General features: G+C 38.4%; 2 protein-coding genes across 3 annotated transcripts; one reads left to right on the top strand and one right to left on the bottom strand.

Moving 5' to 3' along the window:
- Window positions 1-117: 117 nt before the first annotated feature.
- On the top strand, window positions 118-8,456 carry LOC116295312 (uncharacterized). Of its 2 annotated transcripts, none has more exons than XM_031703095.2 (15): window positions 118-403; window positions 1,752-1,825; window positions 2,215-3,069; window positions 3,394-3,529; window positions 3,855-3,879; window positions 4,477-4,562; window positions 4,757-4,891; window positions 4,961-5,117; window positions 5,712-5,843; window positions 5,944-6,243; window positions 6,531-6,634; window positions 6,993-7,112; window positions 7,289-7,515; window positions 7,788-7,853; window positions 8,125-8,456. In XM_031703095.2, exons 1-15 carry the CDS (start codon window positions 271-273, stop codon window positions 8,200-8,202), a joined length of 2,628 nt encoding a protein of 875 aa, XP_031558955.1. In that variant the 5' UTR covers window positions 118-270; the 3' UTR covers window positions 8,203-8,456. The 2 variants fall into 2 exon arrangements, with proteins under 2 accessions (XP_031558955.1, XP_031558956.1); XM_031703096.2 differs by lacking the exon at window positions 118-403 and adding an exon at window positions 712-984.
- Window positions 8,456-14,842, bottom strand: LOC116295314 (uncharacterized). The gene is made up of 13 exons (XM_031703097.2): window positions 14,387-14,842; window positions 13,667-13,806; window positions 13,252-13,346; window positions 12,906-12,979; window positions 12,402-12,480; window positions 12,216-12,322; window positions 11,870-11,987; window positions 11,634-11,692; window positions 11,456-11,519; window positions 11,001-11,144; window positions 10,244-10,374; window positions 9,532-9,670; window positions 8,456-9,202 (listed from the first exon to the last, which is right to left on the bottom strand). Exons 1-13 carry the CDS (start codon window positions 14,668-14,670, stop codon window positions 9,056-9,058), a joined length of 1,581 nt encoding a protein of 526 aa, XP_031558957.1. The 5' UTR covers window positions 14,671-14,842; the 3' UTR covers window positions 8,456-9,055.
- Window positions 14,843-15,059: the final 217 nt, after the last annotated feature.

Raw genomic sequence — 15,059 nt, 5'->3', positions numbered from 1 at the left:
TTGTATATTTCGAAAAAAGTCGAAGAAAATTTTAAATTTCAACTTCCTGTTTACAGCGAGCCCGCGGTTCACTAATGCCACAGAGTATGCGCATTAGGTAAGAAACGTTGCGGGAAAACTCATGGTGTTTGAGTCGAGATTTTTGTTGGTCTTCAGAAAAAAAACACACATTAAAACCAAATTTCCTCCTCCCACAAGGAAATCCTCATAATAACAAATTCTGATCGGGTTTCTACACTTTCAGTTGTACTTATGGTTAAGATCTAAACCATGAGCTTCCAGGGAGACGACAGAAGTGATAGAGAAACGGTTAACACTCCGTCTTCCGTAGTGAAAAACACATCAACGGACAACGATAAAACAGGGTTAGAAAAGACTAAAGTCCTTCCAAACCAATCTACAGGTAAGATAAGTTTTTACTTAAGGGTAACTTATGACGTCTTCGATAAAAAATAGCCCGAACTTAATGTATTTTTTCCTCTTTTGATTGATGTTTTGGCGATAATTCAAGAGTCGAGTCAATTTGCTAGTTCATAATAAGCTGATGTGTTTGTAAAATTTTTCTGACAAAAAGCAGACGAATCGTATTTAGTTTCACTTGTAAAGAATGTACTGTGAGTGGTGTTTGGCAGAAGAGGAACTTTGTCGTGTACCTGTCTTGAGTTAAGGATATCAGGTTTACGCGATCAACTTTCCATTTACTGATCATTCAACAACTACTATCTACGACACCTCGGTCTGATTATACCCGATTGCACTTCTACAGTAAATACAGAGTGATCTTATGCATAGCATACTGTAGATGATATCAAGAATCGCTGGTCTGTTAGCCAAGTCATTTGAATTTCACGTACCACAATCACTGAGTATAGAAAACCCCGAAAACATCACATCCTACGCGTTATTTGATTGGATGCACTCTTCGATATTTCCGCCCATCGAACAAGCAAGCAAACATGTATTCCACGCCGTCGTTTTACCGAAGTACTACTGGTTTTTCTCATAGATTCTCGTTTGATTTCAACTCCGTCTCTCTATTTATGTGTTTTTATCGTTTCAAGTGTTGATTATGTAACTCTCTGCTCTTTGGCTTACCAAACAAACTCTTAGATAAACTACAATCTGTACAGAATGCTGCTGCCAGAATAATCACTCTTTCCCATAAACATGACCACATTACACCTATCCTCGTTAATCTGCATTGGCTACCAATTGAATCTAGAATCAAATATAAAATCCTATTACTTACTTTTAAAGCTCTTCATGGCCAATCTCCTATCTATATCCGGGAACTCATTTCAGTGTATAAACCGAACCGTAATCTTCGTTCTGCATCACAAGTTCTTCTATCAGCACATTCTTATAATCTTAAATCTTATGGTCATCGCTCCTTCTCTGTGGCTGCTCCTGAACTCTGGAACTCACTTCCAATATCTCTCCGAAATGCATCAAGTCTTGCCTCATTCAAAACTGAACTTAAAACTTATCTCTTCAAATTAGCATATTCTTTGTAAATAATTTTATTTTGTCGTTGTCTTTGTCGTTTGTTTACTAGCGCTTAGAACAGATTTGTATTTGCGCTTTATAAATAAATATTATTATTATTATTATTATTATTATTATTATTATGCTAGATAGCTTGTTCCCGAGGGACCGGCTTTCGAGCAAATCAGAACATCAGTCAACAAGCTTCTATTCTTGTGACGATCATGATCTTTATTGTTGAATAGCTTGTTTTTCTTTTCGTTTAGCCCAAACAAACGAGGGACCGTCGCAGCCGCAGCAGCAACAGCAGCGACAGAGCATGGACGTGCCAAATATGAAGGTTTGTAGTGATAAATAAGATAGGGTCCACTAAGGTCACGATTCGTACATTTTGTTAGCTGTTAAAAACATGTTCGCAAGTAATTACCTGGTTACGAGAACTTTGACTTCATTCTTTAATATTATCGACAAGAATTTGGTTTTTGTCTTCCATATTTTGGATTATTTGCTTTAGTTTGAGGTAGTGATGTGAAATATCAAGGAAATTGCGCTGTGAATAAACGAGTGTCATGCAACGCTCTATCGTTCGTCAATCATGAACACTTGGTTATGATCAAATGTGTGTTGTGTTCAAAGATGTTTTTGCAAAAATAATATAATTAATAAAAGAATGAATGTCATTAGTAATATAAGGATAGAATATTTATGTAGTGAAATATTTCTCATCAGACAAGTAAGCCTCAGCCTAATCGACCAATAGCTCCAGCAGCAGCATCAAATGTAATGCCCATTGGACCGCCGTTAAATACAGGATACATGCATATGCCTGCATTTGGTTACCCCCAAATGATGAACCCCCATATGATTGGAAGACCAATGCAACTGCAGGCACCTCAGCAATATTCGCATGTACCATTTGGGGCTTCTAGTGCAGCTATTAGTGCTAGTGCTCACCCAAAAGGCATAAGTCCAAGTCTCCGAGGAGCCTCATTACCAACTGCAGCAAAGTTATCAGGAATGACATCACATCTTCAAGGACAGACTTTAACACTTCAGTCCAAAACACACCCAGCAGTTAGTACACCAACTACATTGTCTCGGCCATCATCACCAGCAATGCCTATTCCATCCACCAGTTCTGTTCCTTCTTTCCAACAACAGAGCACAGAGCATAAACCAGTTGAGGTGAGGTCTCCAATGATGCCAGACCACCCAAGACGGACTTCCTCCCCTCACTGTCCATCATCAACAGTACAAAATTCCAGTGCGGTCATAACAAGTGTAAAGACCACCCTTCATACACCTTCAGTACCCTCTCATAAACCAGGACAACCCATTATGCTGCCCCACTTTGTTCAAGACCACAGCTCTCTTACAGCATCTAGCTACCCACCACCGGCAGTATCTAGCAGTATGCAACCAGGTGGTAATGGAACAGTAGTTAGTATGGCTATTAGTCAGCATTTACCTAAACCTATCCAGTCAGTGTCTGTTACAATGGCACCCACTATGGATAAGATGTACGCTTCACATATGAGTATGATTCCTGGTCGACCTGGAATACCACAGCCTGAAGCAATAGCTGTAAGTAAAACCTAAAGTAAAATAAAAGTTGCTTTAAAATAAAATACACATAGCAGTATTGCACTTGCCTCTCACCTCTGGGTTCTCTGGTTCGATTCATGGACTCAGCATCACCATACCCAGACAGAAGCAGGAAATGTGCCTAAATGATGATGATGATTCAAATGTTTTTGAGATTTTCTTTCTTTGCAAAACCGAACAACCTTAATTCTATTTTTTTCTGTGAGCTAATCATGCACAGACTTTCATCAGTGCAGAGGTAATTTATGTAGAATTCATAAAATTTGACCTTTATCTAATTATTATCTAATCCTCTTATTGAAGTCTCCAGATATTTCCAGGCTAAGCGGTAAGCAGAGTGGCCCAGCATCCCCTGTAACTGTTCCACAGCACAGTGTTGTGAGTACAGTGCCATCTTCAGCACATGTCATTGCTGCAAGTGCTGCTATGCAACCATCTAGTGAGTGTCATAGCTTGTAAGACTGCATTGATATATTTTAAAAAGTTTTACAGGAATTGAAGTTAAAAAATGGCATGTCTGTTATAGACAAAATTAATAATGCAAACTAAAATATCAAAATTTGCTAAAATTGCTCTGTTGGCTGAGTGGTAGTATTCTTGTAAGAACATTTAATGCAGAACTAAAATCTGCTTTGATCTTTAGATGAACTATCTTTCATCTCCTATGCTTCTAGTGAAATAGCCTCAACATGTAGTTTTTTTATTACTGCAATCTTATTTCTTGTCGTCATAATACCTAATCATAAAGTTTTATTATTTCGCAGCTGTTATGGATGCAAGAATGGAAAGGTATTAGCTGAATATTACTTAAACTTTAATGTAATATCCTTGCAGTAAAAAATATCATAAATGCAATGAATTAACCTTAAAAGAAAAAGAATTTAAGAATGATCCACATAGATGTCATAGCCCTTGAAAGCCATGTTAGATACTACGGGATATCAGCAAACTGCCAGACAGACAAAAAACATGCCATGGTCACACATCCAAACATCTACGATTCTGCACACAAACATCAAACTTTTAGTCTTGCATTCCTTCCTTCACGTGTCGGCATCCGTTGATGATTTTCTTTCCCATCAATTATCGAAAGGATACCACATGGAGAATGGAATGAAGACTAAAGGTTTGGTGATTGTGTGTGGAATCGTAAACATTTGGAGGCAGAACTAGATATGTTTTTTGTCTCAATTCGGAAGTTCGCTGATAACCGTAGCAAATCATTTATTAATTTTGCTTGTTAAATGAAATTATTGTATTATATTGTGCCATCCCCCCTCCCCCCTCAGAGAGTAATGTTATTCCCATCTACCCCCAGTCAGAACTCTGGTCTATGGTCCTCGATATTAATAAATTATAAATTCCATTTTAAAATGTTTTTGACAGGCCTCATCCAAGTGTGACAATCACCAACACAATGTTAACAAACCAGATGGGGATGTACCCCAGATATGTTTTCCCTGAAACAACAGGTAATTGCAGTAGCCCAGCACCTTTTCTTTATTACTGCTGACTTTTTGTGTCATTTACCATGAAATAACACAGGACCCAGATGAAAAACACTACACTGCGCAGATGCAAATTATATTATTTGTTCTCTTCTTCAGTTTGCTCTTTGGTAGCACAGGCATTTAATCAGGATGATAAATATCTTTTATTGTTATAGGATTCCCATTTTCTCATTCTGGATTTCCCCCACCCATCATCAGACCATTGCACACAGCAACTACCCCTGTGTCATCAGGAATGCACATCCTTGATCCCCAGGGGTACATGGCCGTAGCTAATAATGCTCTCAGAAGTAAGTACTATTTAATTTCTATTATTTGGTTTACCTGTGGTATCAACTAACTCTGAAATGATGCTTTAGCTTCTGTAGCAATGATGGACAGCACTGGAGGCCAAAGTATTTACGGCATGCCTGTTCCAATGCAACAACCGTCTAACTTACAGATGCCAATCTCTTCAAGTAACCCTAATGCTACTTCTCCACGTCCTAGTATCCTGCGAAAGAGGCCATCTGAAGGGTAAGTGGGGGGTGGGGTTACCTGCAGTGAACAAAACAAACATCCCCTTCATAAATACCGTACCAGCAGACAAGCCTCTGTTTGCTCTCCCAAGTGTGAGCAGGACAGACTTCTCCTTTAGTTGGACATGACAGAAAAAGGGGTTCTACTTTCGACGTTTATGCGTTAATAAGCTTTATATTTCATAAACAGGCTCTTTTGGGGCTGATTAACAAAATGCCAAAATTTGGGGAAATTTAAGGAATGCGTGTTTGAGATATAATGCCCTGAATGTTGGGAGAGATGATATTTTGATCAGCACAAAAACTAATATTTTCGCTAATACCTTGAAGTAGAATTGCTCGAGGTTAGCAGAATTTAGTGAAAAGTTTAAAGCACAAGAGACACGAATGAAACACTAAACGTTTTCTAGCATGAAGGAGAGTTAAAGAAAAAAATTGCGAAAGTAGCAGCCTTGTCGCTTTTCTGCTCTGTCCTTTAGTGGTGCTTTTGACCTCAGTTTAAGATTTTAAATAAATGTGTCCCAGTTTGCAATTAGCTATAGAATCTAAAGTAAGGTGGTCAATTTAATATTATGAATGCCGCGTTTAATAGTATCAGGAAACCAGCAGTTGTTCCATATAATGATGGCACCTCAGCCACACCAAGTGACCCAAATGTCAGCCCAAGATCAGACAGTACCCTCTCAGCACCTCAGTCAGGACAGAGCTCTCCCAAACCACCAAGGTATGTGGTACATAATCTAATATAATTCAGCTACAGTGGTGATGTTAGTGAAATCCTGGTATTTATTTGTATTTCTCCATTTTTTCTTCTTTAATTTCAGTGATTCTGGGTCTCAACCAAGCGAACCACCACAACAACAACAACAACCACCCGTAGTGATGCCCATCCCCACAACATCAAAAGTAGAGCCGCCCGTGACTGTACAAAATGTTCCTGAGCCTCCAGTGCAGATAAAGAAAGAGCAGAATGAAATAGCTGACGTAACAACAACAGGTACCACCGTAACATCCAGTATGGCTGTTGCGACAACCAGTAGCAGTACTGCTGAGAAACCTGCAGCTGTGTCCGTAGCTTTACCTGATGGGGCTTCACCAAGGAAAAAGCCGAGAAAACAGAATGTGTAAGTGAGCCATATACTGTAATACTCACGTAGTACAATAGTGTTTTTAGTCTTTATTATTATTATCATCATCATAATCATTTGAGGGCCGCACGTTAGAAATAATCATCATCAACATTATCATAACCATTATCATTATCATGTCCATTGTTAATGTCATCACACCAAACCATACCATCATCAATTACAATCATCGTCATTGAAATACTTGCTATTATCTTTTTCTAGTCATCTTTATCGACATTATTTATAAAAGTAAATACCTTTGATTCATTTCTCCTAAACAGTGTGGTGACAGAGGACAAATATGGCAGTAGCGTTCCATTAGAAGAAGGGTCATCTGATGAAGAAGAGAAAAAACCAAAACCGCAACCAGAAGATACAGTCATGGGTATGTCACAAACAAAAATGGTCTGGTGCTTTACTAATAAATACACAACTCCCCATTGGGGTTAGGAAGTCCAGCTAGGGTGTCCCTTTAGCCGGGTGATTGTAGGCCACCTCCTCGCAACAAGACATAAAATCAAAACTCGCCATTAAATCAAATAAATAAATAAATTTGGTTTATTCAACTTATGAATTTCTGGTCCTCTTTTAACATTTCTAGTAAATTAGGGGACATGGTGACCTGAGCCTCTGTAACCAGATGTAATTACAAAGGCAGCACCTCAACCCTAGTTATTTTAAGACCCTGAGTGTTAGTCTGGCTGAGACTTGATAATTTTATTCGGGGCTTGTTTTGTTTTCAGACGATGACTTAAAGTTCATTCTCCTTAAGCGTCCCAAGATCTCAATATATGGTGGCTACAAAGTCAACACTAAAGCAGCTCACAATCACTTCCTTAGGTATTCTGACATCAAAATCAAAGGTAATCATCAAAACAAATGTTTTTAAACTCTCTTCTGTCAATCAAATAAATCGTTTGGCACATTTACATACTTTGATTGACGGCAGTGTATTGTATTTTCCTGTCACAACTGTTGTCTTGAGCAGTGCATAGCAATGAAAACAGTGGTAACGCTTTTGTTCATTGTTTCTCTGTAGAAGAACGAAAGCCCACCTTACAAGACATAGCCAACCAGAAGAACATCCTTCATCGTGTTAGTGGCTGGCGGATACACCATGTGGCCGCACAGATGGATGATCTAAACTCAATAGAACAAGAAGTCCTTTCAAAGCTCTTTGAATTCCGCGAAAACCTGCCCAAGCCGAGACCAGGACAGAAATCAAAGTACCATGATGAACTTGTAATGCTGGATGAACTTGTTCAGGTATGTAAGCTAGAATTACAGTTATTTGTCTTGGGGATAATAAGTGGATAACGAGAAGTGGGAAGGAAGGATGGGTGGAAGGATGGATGGGAATAAGAATAAATAAATGACTGGGTAGGATTGAATAGGTTGGAGAAAGAATGAACATCAAATAAATGGATAGATTGTAATGATTGTTGCTGTAGTCAAGGATTCAGCTCAGTCTTGTGCAATAGTATTATCCTTATTCTATCAACAAATTTGATTTATGTGAACTATATTGTATTTTACAGGGTAACATTCAGCGATCCCAGCTAGTTACCGAACAGCTTGCTGACATAAGAAAAGTAATGGTCAAGGTGAGGCCTTATCATATCTGTAAACTAGTAGAACAACTACAGCTAATAATAATAGTAGTGTGTTTGATTGTTGGTGGGGTGAGGTTTATGTGTGATTGTGGGTGAGGTGAGGTGAGGGGGGTCATTTGAACATACCCCACCTCAATGGAAGCCTCGAACCCAAATATAAATAAAAACAGTTGTAGTTTCTGAAAAAATAAGTAAGCAATATTGTAAGCATTCTTCATAGAATAGTCATTGTGCCTCAATTAAAACGCATTACTTTTTCTAGGCATTAGATCATCGGCCGCGGTGTGTGGAGGTACTACAGAAATACATAAACAAAAGAAATCCCAAGAAAAAGAGTTGAGAAGACTCTGTGTTAGTCAGTGATACAAGATGTAAATATATACTAAATCGAAGTGTCCTTATGTACACCTCGAGCTAAGGAACGTAGTTCTCCTTCAATCAAAGAGAAACCAATTACCAATCAGTAGTCATGTGTTAGAGTAATAGAAGACAAAGCAACACAAAACTCAGTCATCAACTTTCACCATAGCTCGTGTTTAGACAAGCAAGCAACACCTTTCTGATGTGTGTTGATTAAAAAAATATATAATAACTGGTTTTGGCGTCTTTTTATTGTAAGAAATACCACATTATAATAATGCGTAGTTCCAGAAATTATCCATACACCAAAGGAAGAATCTTTTTCAGACCCCCACCCCCCTACCCCTGGAAATTCCAATTTTCTTCCAGACAAACTCTGTAATTTTGCTCTTTCTCTTACCCACCACCCCTCAGAATTTCAATAACATCCAAACGAACTTCATGATTTTGAGGCTGAATAACTGGATGGTGACGAATTCTAATTTTTGTTCACTAATAATAAACTAATAAACATTAATAAAGTAAGATAAATGCTTTTAAAGGGAAAACATGAAAATTTGTTTAGGTGGCTTACTGTAAAACTATTTTTTTTGTTTGCAGAAGACTTGAAATAAGTTCTAAACATTTCTGAGGGAAATCCCAAAATAGGAATTCAAAATATTGGTCACAAAGTAAAAGGGTCCATGATGATAGTAAGAGTGTAAAATAATCGAATAATCAAAGTAACCTTTAACCAAGGTAATTCCTGATATTCGACTGGGATATTCCTGGTATATTACTTCAGCCGCATATTGAATAAGATAGCATGCTGTTCTTTGGATTTGACTTTTGATTCATGCTTTTTTGTTTGGCGTGACTTGCTGTTTTGGACACGGTGTGTTGTCATCATTTACTCGGTTTCCAGGGAAACAAGGTGCGCAGTGTGATCGCCGAGTTGGAGATGATAACAACATGCCCTCTTGCTCTTCTTCCTTGGATTCCTGGAAAATCAAAAAGAAAAAATCGAATGCTTGTTGACCAGGAAATCAAAAATTTTATGAGAGTTAAGGTTCAACTAGGCCCAGACTCTGACTGGAACTTCTTGGCACAAGGCAGCACATAACAACAAAATTGTGACGTTTGTCATCCTCTGCATTTGTTGTGCACATTGTTGTAGTATTAGAATCGAGATCTCACTCCTGCGACATTGTGCGCGAATTTCATCTGCATCGTCGCTGGCAATAGGCACCAATTTTCCAGCACCAGCTGAAAACGAAAAGGAATGACCGCCCTAACTTTATCAAACCTTTGGAGTAATACTAAGTTTTACCTCATTTTGTAACAAGGGAACGTAGTCATGGTGATCATGTTTCCTTTCTCGAGTGATCAAACTGTTTTTCCAGGTAAAAGCCATGGGTGAGGGTGGAACATCGCCATTTTTGAATTTCAGTAGTCGTAATAATCTTTTTCTGAAAACAAATCCGTGAAAATATTGTTTAAGGTGATGTTAAATGAGATGATTTTTTCCCCAAACATTATCGCGTTTAAAATTCGCTTCATACAACATGGCGACACAAATCGATTGCAACAATGTTGTGAGTTTTGAAGGTCGTTCAGTCCAAAAATCTGCAACATGTTGGCGCAACAAAATATCGTTAAAAATCGTAACCGTGCGTCATGTCACACGAGAACGACGTCGTTGCTAATCGTCTCGTGTAACACCACCTCAAAAACCTACTGTTCGATTCTTGATAGCATTTTTATATCAAGGTTAAAACGCTAGGCCTGCGGCCCTCGGCCTTGAATTTCAATGCAAATCCGCGTACGTACGTTTTAACTGGTTTAAAAAACAACCAAGCCCTATTTTTAATGTTTGATGGAGGGTTTGAATTTCAATGGAAAACCTGTCCCGCTCTCCCCTGTTAGTAACAATGCTGAATTCAAAACCCGGGACAGGTTTTCCAACGAAATTCAAACCCGACATCAAACAATAGAAATAGGGCGTGGTTGGTTTTTAATCTAATTTCAAATGCATGACTCACTTCAATAGCGAAGCGCCCTTCATTAGAAGCAGACCGACTATACACACGCCTATTTCACACGCGAACACGTGATAAAGCGATAAGTTGACGTAGTAGAGTAGAAAGAAGAAGCTCGGCGCTGCGAACCAAACCTGATGGAAGAAAATGGGAATCGACAGTGAAGATGTTGAATAGAGTAGTCTGAGAATCTGGTTTTTATTAGTAAACTACACACATGGTATGAATGGCTGTGACTTGTATTCTCTGCGAAACAACCTCTGGGCTGATATAGGTCAGGGCACGGCTAACTCATAGATTGAACCCTGAAACAACCTCTGGGCTGATCTAAGTCAGGGCACGGTTAACTCATAGATCGAACCCTGGAGCAACCTCTGGGCTGATCCAAGTCAGGGCATGGCTAACTCAGTCACAGATCCAACCCTGAAACAAACCCTGAGCTGATCTAAGTCAAAGCACTGCCAACTCACTGATCTAACCCTGAAACAATCCTGCTAAATCAATTCAGGGCATGGCTCACTCACAGATCAAACCTGAAACAACCTCTGGGCTGATCTAGGCTTTGCTGTGGGAGGAAAATCGGAGAACCCAGAGAAAAACACTTGAAACAGCAAGAGCTCTAACAAGCTATATTCACACTTGATGCTTAGCCCAGTAATTGAACCCCCAGAGGTGAGAGGCTAGCGTACTACCGCTACACCACCCTTGATTAACTATTCGGTTATAGTTACTCGGTTGTACTATCTGTGGAACGTCTTACCAGCCATTCAGTAACACTGTAGAAGGCATCAGCATGGTAATGATAGCTCTCTCGTTGAAACCTTAACATCACTATGGTAACAATGAAGGAGACGAAGATGAAACTGTATACACCGACCATGAACCGGTCAGCGAGTGTAAGATCCTATGAAGACACAGAGAAATGAAGACAAACACTGTATTGAGATTTTTTCACCCCCTCACTGAATGCCGGAATGAAAATAGAATAAATCAGAATAAAAATCGAATGAAACAACGTTCTTTTCAGTATTCGATTTTAACCTTTAGTATTTGTGTTTTTCTTTATACTATGCAATATTAACCTGGAGTATTCGTTTTTTCACTTGTCTATTCAATATTAACCTGCCTCGTGAAACAGTCTTTTGATAATGTCAATAATAATAAATCAATAGATAATCATTTAATAATCTTATCATTCTTCAGTGTAACACGTACCGGTGTGTCTGGGGTCTGTTCGTTAGTTGTTGCATGGAACATGACCGCGGACACTAACAGGGACCTACAAAAACGACAAACATATCGTGTCAACTAGTTTCTACATCCTTAGATACAACAACAAGCTATGGCAAACTTAAGAATCATGCGCATGCGTAGGAAGCTTGTGTTTCCTTACCCATCAATCCACAGCCTCATGGAAGCATCTTTAGGAGGAATGGAGAACGAAAAACAAATCTGGAAAGGAAAAAAAACACCGATTATTATTCCGTATCCATGATTCGTTTAGTGAGTGAAAAGGTTGTTTTTCAAAAGATGGCAAAGTTTTTTACGACTTACGAAATTTTGAAAATACATTCATTCAGTTGTTATTTCGATAGGTCTTCCCATCGGGAACGCTATTTTTATACATACCACGACGACAATGAATAACGGAGGAAGGAAGATTTTGAAGAATGCTGCTCGCTTATGTCTTCTCATGTGAAATAGAAATTCGTATCGAGACACTCCTTGGTCAAGAAAGGGGTTATACCTAGGATAGAACACAAATATATTTTTTATTTGGCACTTTATACTCTAAAAAGTGGCGATCCAATCTTAATTCGTTTGATTTTGGTTTCTCTTGTCAGCATGAATTGATAAATGTATGCTGACACAGTTTTTTTTGTAGGAACACTGTTTTGGGATTGATCAGAAATAGGAAACAGTTATCAGTGTTCATTTCATTAAGATGTTTTTTTAGAATCAGATCACTACTCACCTTTCATAGACAAGCTGAGACCAGGAATTGGTGTCAAATAACCAGCCAGTGTAGTTTAACGTCGGTGAAACACCACTTCGAAACTTAAAATCAGTAACACCGGAACCCTGTGGAATCAAGTAGCCACGATAAGTCATTATCATTAGTAAGCCTAGTATAATGTGTTGAATCTGAATGAACACAAACCTCCATTAATTTCCATCTGAGTTCTTTGGCAGTCATCTCCATGTCTTGAATGACAATCCTTAGCGTCTGGTTGTCATAGCTACAATAAAGATATATCAATAGACGTCATTTCCGGTATGGTATTGAGATGAGAAATGGTATAATGAGATTCTTTCAGCTGATAGGTAACAAGGAGTAAAACTGTCTCAAATGTCTTAAAGAGTAAAATTTACTTCCGGTTTCATTTTCCGACAGCATTTCATTAGCCAATCAGAAAACAGTAGCCGCTAGGCTAGGTTATCTCGAAGGCTTGGTTTTTCGGCGGAGACCAAAAGAAATACGGGCTCATGCAAGGGACGCGAAAGTCAACGTGCAGTCCACTTTATGGTTGTATAGCAAAAAAATACGCCTTTTCCCATAGAAGCCAAGCATTAAGATTTAGGCACCGTAATTGAAAGATTATTGAAGAACTTGGATAATATTTTCAAGCAGAAAAAGTTGCGAGAATTCCCATAATATACGTACGGATAGTTTTGTAAATCAGCAGCAAAATTGAAAGCAGATTTCACTCGAAAGTACTTTCCTTCATGACTAGATACCTGGGAAATAGACACAAAATAATAGTGCTTTTAGCAAGTAATAAAAAATTTGGTTGGGTGGGTGTGGCGGGGAGGGGGGGGGGGTAGCGAAGGGGTTGGTCTGCTTAGGTTGATGCTTTGTCATACTGTTAAATCTATGTTTCCTGATTTTCTTCATTTTCTTCCGATATACTAGTCAAGGACAATGGTAGTGTAGCTGTTAAAGGGGTAGTGTGTTGTAACCTCAGCCCTTGTTTTCAGTTAACCGATGTAGCCCCCCTCCCTATATTTACCTCGGCTTGTCCAGCTGCGTTGACAACTTCAAAGCACGTGTTCTTCTGCCCATCTTTACATTTCTGTTTAGTGTAGGTGGTTTGACCAGGAGGGACTAGTGAGACACGGTAAGCAACACTGATCAAATACACATCGACATTCAAATAGTTTCTTCAAGTACGAATGAAACATGCAATAGAGTGCACACCATATATCCGTGAAAAAGTTAACTAACAAAATTGTACGACTTAGTGCGAAGTTTTGTAGGTCTACAGTCTACTGAGGGCTTCTCGGAACTTTAATAATTTGTGCAAACTTGTGCAATGTCTGACAAAGTTTTTCATGGATTTATGGTATGCACTTTACAAATGATTTTAAAAGTTTGTTAACAGTGCACTAGAAAACCACGAAACTTGACTCGTAAGAAACACAAACCTTTAAAGTAGAGGTAGAAATCCGCGTGGAAAGTGCCAGCCTTTAGATCCACCGAGTGCAGATTCATTAAATACAACGCTATTTCGACATATACAGTTTTTTGCTCACTGACAATTTCGGGGCATTTTTCATAGTAATACCTGAAAAAATTGAAAAGTTAATACTTTAAAGTTTAAAGAATAATAGTTTAAAAAGGCCTCAAAAGGACATGCAAGTGTCACTGGGACTCTAATAATCCTATTCACACTGGCGTAATTCGTTAAAAATGGCAGTTACGAGTGCAGCAACAAAAAAAACTGCAAAAAAACGTCATGAAAAATAAACATCACGCCAAATATTGAATGATTTTAAAAAATAAACAATATTTTCAAAGAAATTTATTATTTCAGTCTGTATTTATAAACCTGATTACGTTAATTAAAGCAACCAGTAGAATTACTTTTTATAAAACAAAAGTTACAAACTTAGTTAAATAATGTGAAATTTAGCTAAATTACCACAATCTATTTTTCATGTTCAAACCGGTTGAGTTAAAAATTAACTGAAAAAGGGTTTGGAAACCGAAACGAATGTAAATCCTCAAACCAAGAGTCTTAGGTATTTAGAAAACCAAAAAACGATGGTTTACGTAAAAAATGTTATGGAACGTATTATTCAAAATACAAGATAAGGAAGAAACCGCCATATAAACATGACAACGCAATGAAATGATCGACTCACCATTCAGTTCTACACTCAAAACCTTTCTTTGCTCCACCAAGACTTCCAGGAACACACGAAGCACAGTTCGTACAGTTCTCTAAAGAGTGAATAGCTCCTTGTTTATGACAGTGATCTCCACATCCATCACAAAATCCACAGTTGCCATCACTAAGACACCATGAACAGTTCCTTCCTCTCTGAGTGCAAATATCTTCAACCTCGGCTTCCGAGGTAAAAAGCTGAACTGACAAGAAAAATGCCACAACCAGGCAGAGTGTATTGAACTCTTTCCAGTAAGCCATAGTTTTGAGAAGATTTTTCTTTCCTTGTGTTTTAAAAAAAGGTCGAAATCTCTCGTTTTCTCGCCATTTTGTTTGAGTTCTTGCCGTTTCTCGTGCGCTTGCGCAGTACGCAGGTCAATAATGTCAATGCTCGATTCTGATTGGCTGATCAACCATCGAAACTTTTCCCTCAGTTTTGCTCAAAACGTTTCAGAATTCTTCAAAAAAATCGTAAATTTGCAATATTTCCTTGATTTATGCGAATCTTTGCCTAACAAAGCATTACATTTGTGTTACGAAGAAGCTATCTTATTCAAGGGACCAGTTTCGTCAATAATTAATGAGAATGATACGTAACCCGTATTTTCCTTTGTAGAGACAACAGGTCAAGATGAAGCGAGCAGGGTAGG

Source organism: Actinia tenebrosa, unplaced genomic scaffold (assembly GCF_029948245.1).
Source record: "Actinia tenebrosa isolate PJP-AT-01 unplaced genomic scaffold, QUT_ActTen_1.0 PGA_scaffold0__85_contigs__length_37466705, whole genome shotgun sequence".
Taxonomy (NCBI): Eukaryota; Metazoa; Cnidaria; class Anthozoa; order Actiniaria; family Actiniidae; genus Actinia; species Actinia tenebrosa.
This window is presented reverse-complemented; position numbering and strand designations above follow the sequence as displayed.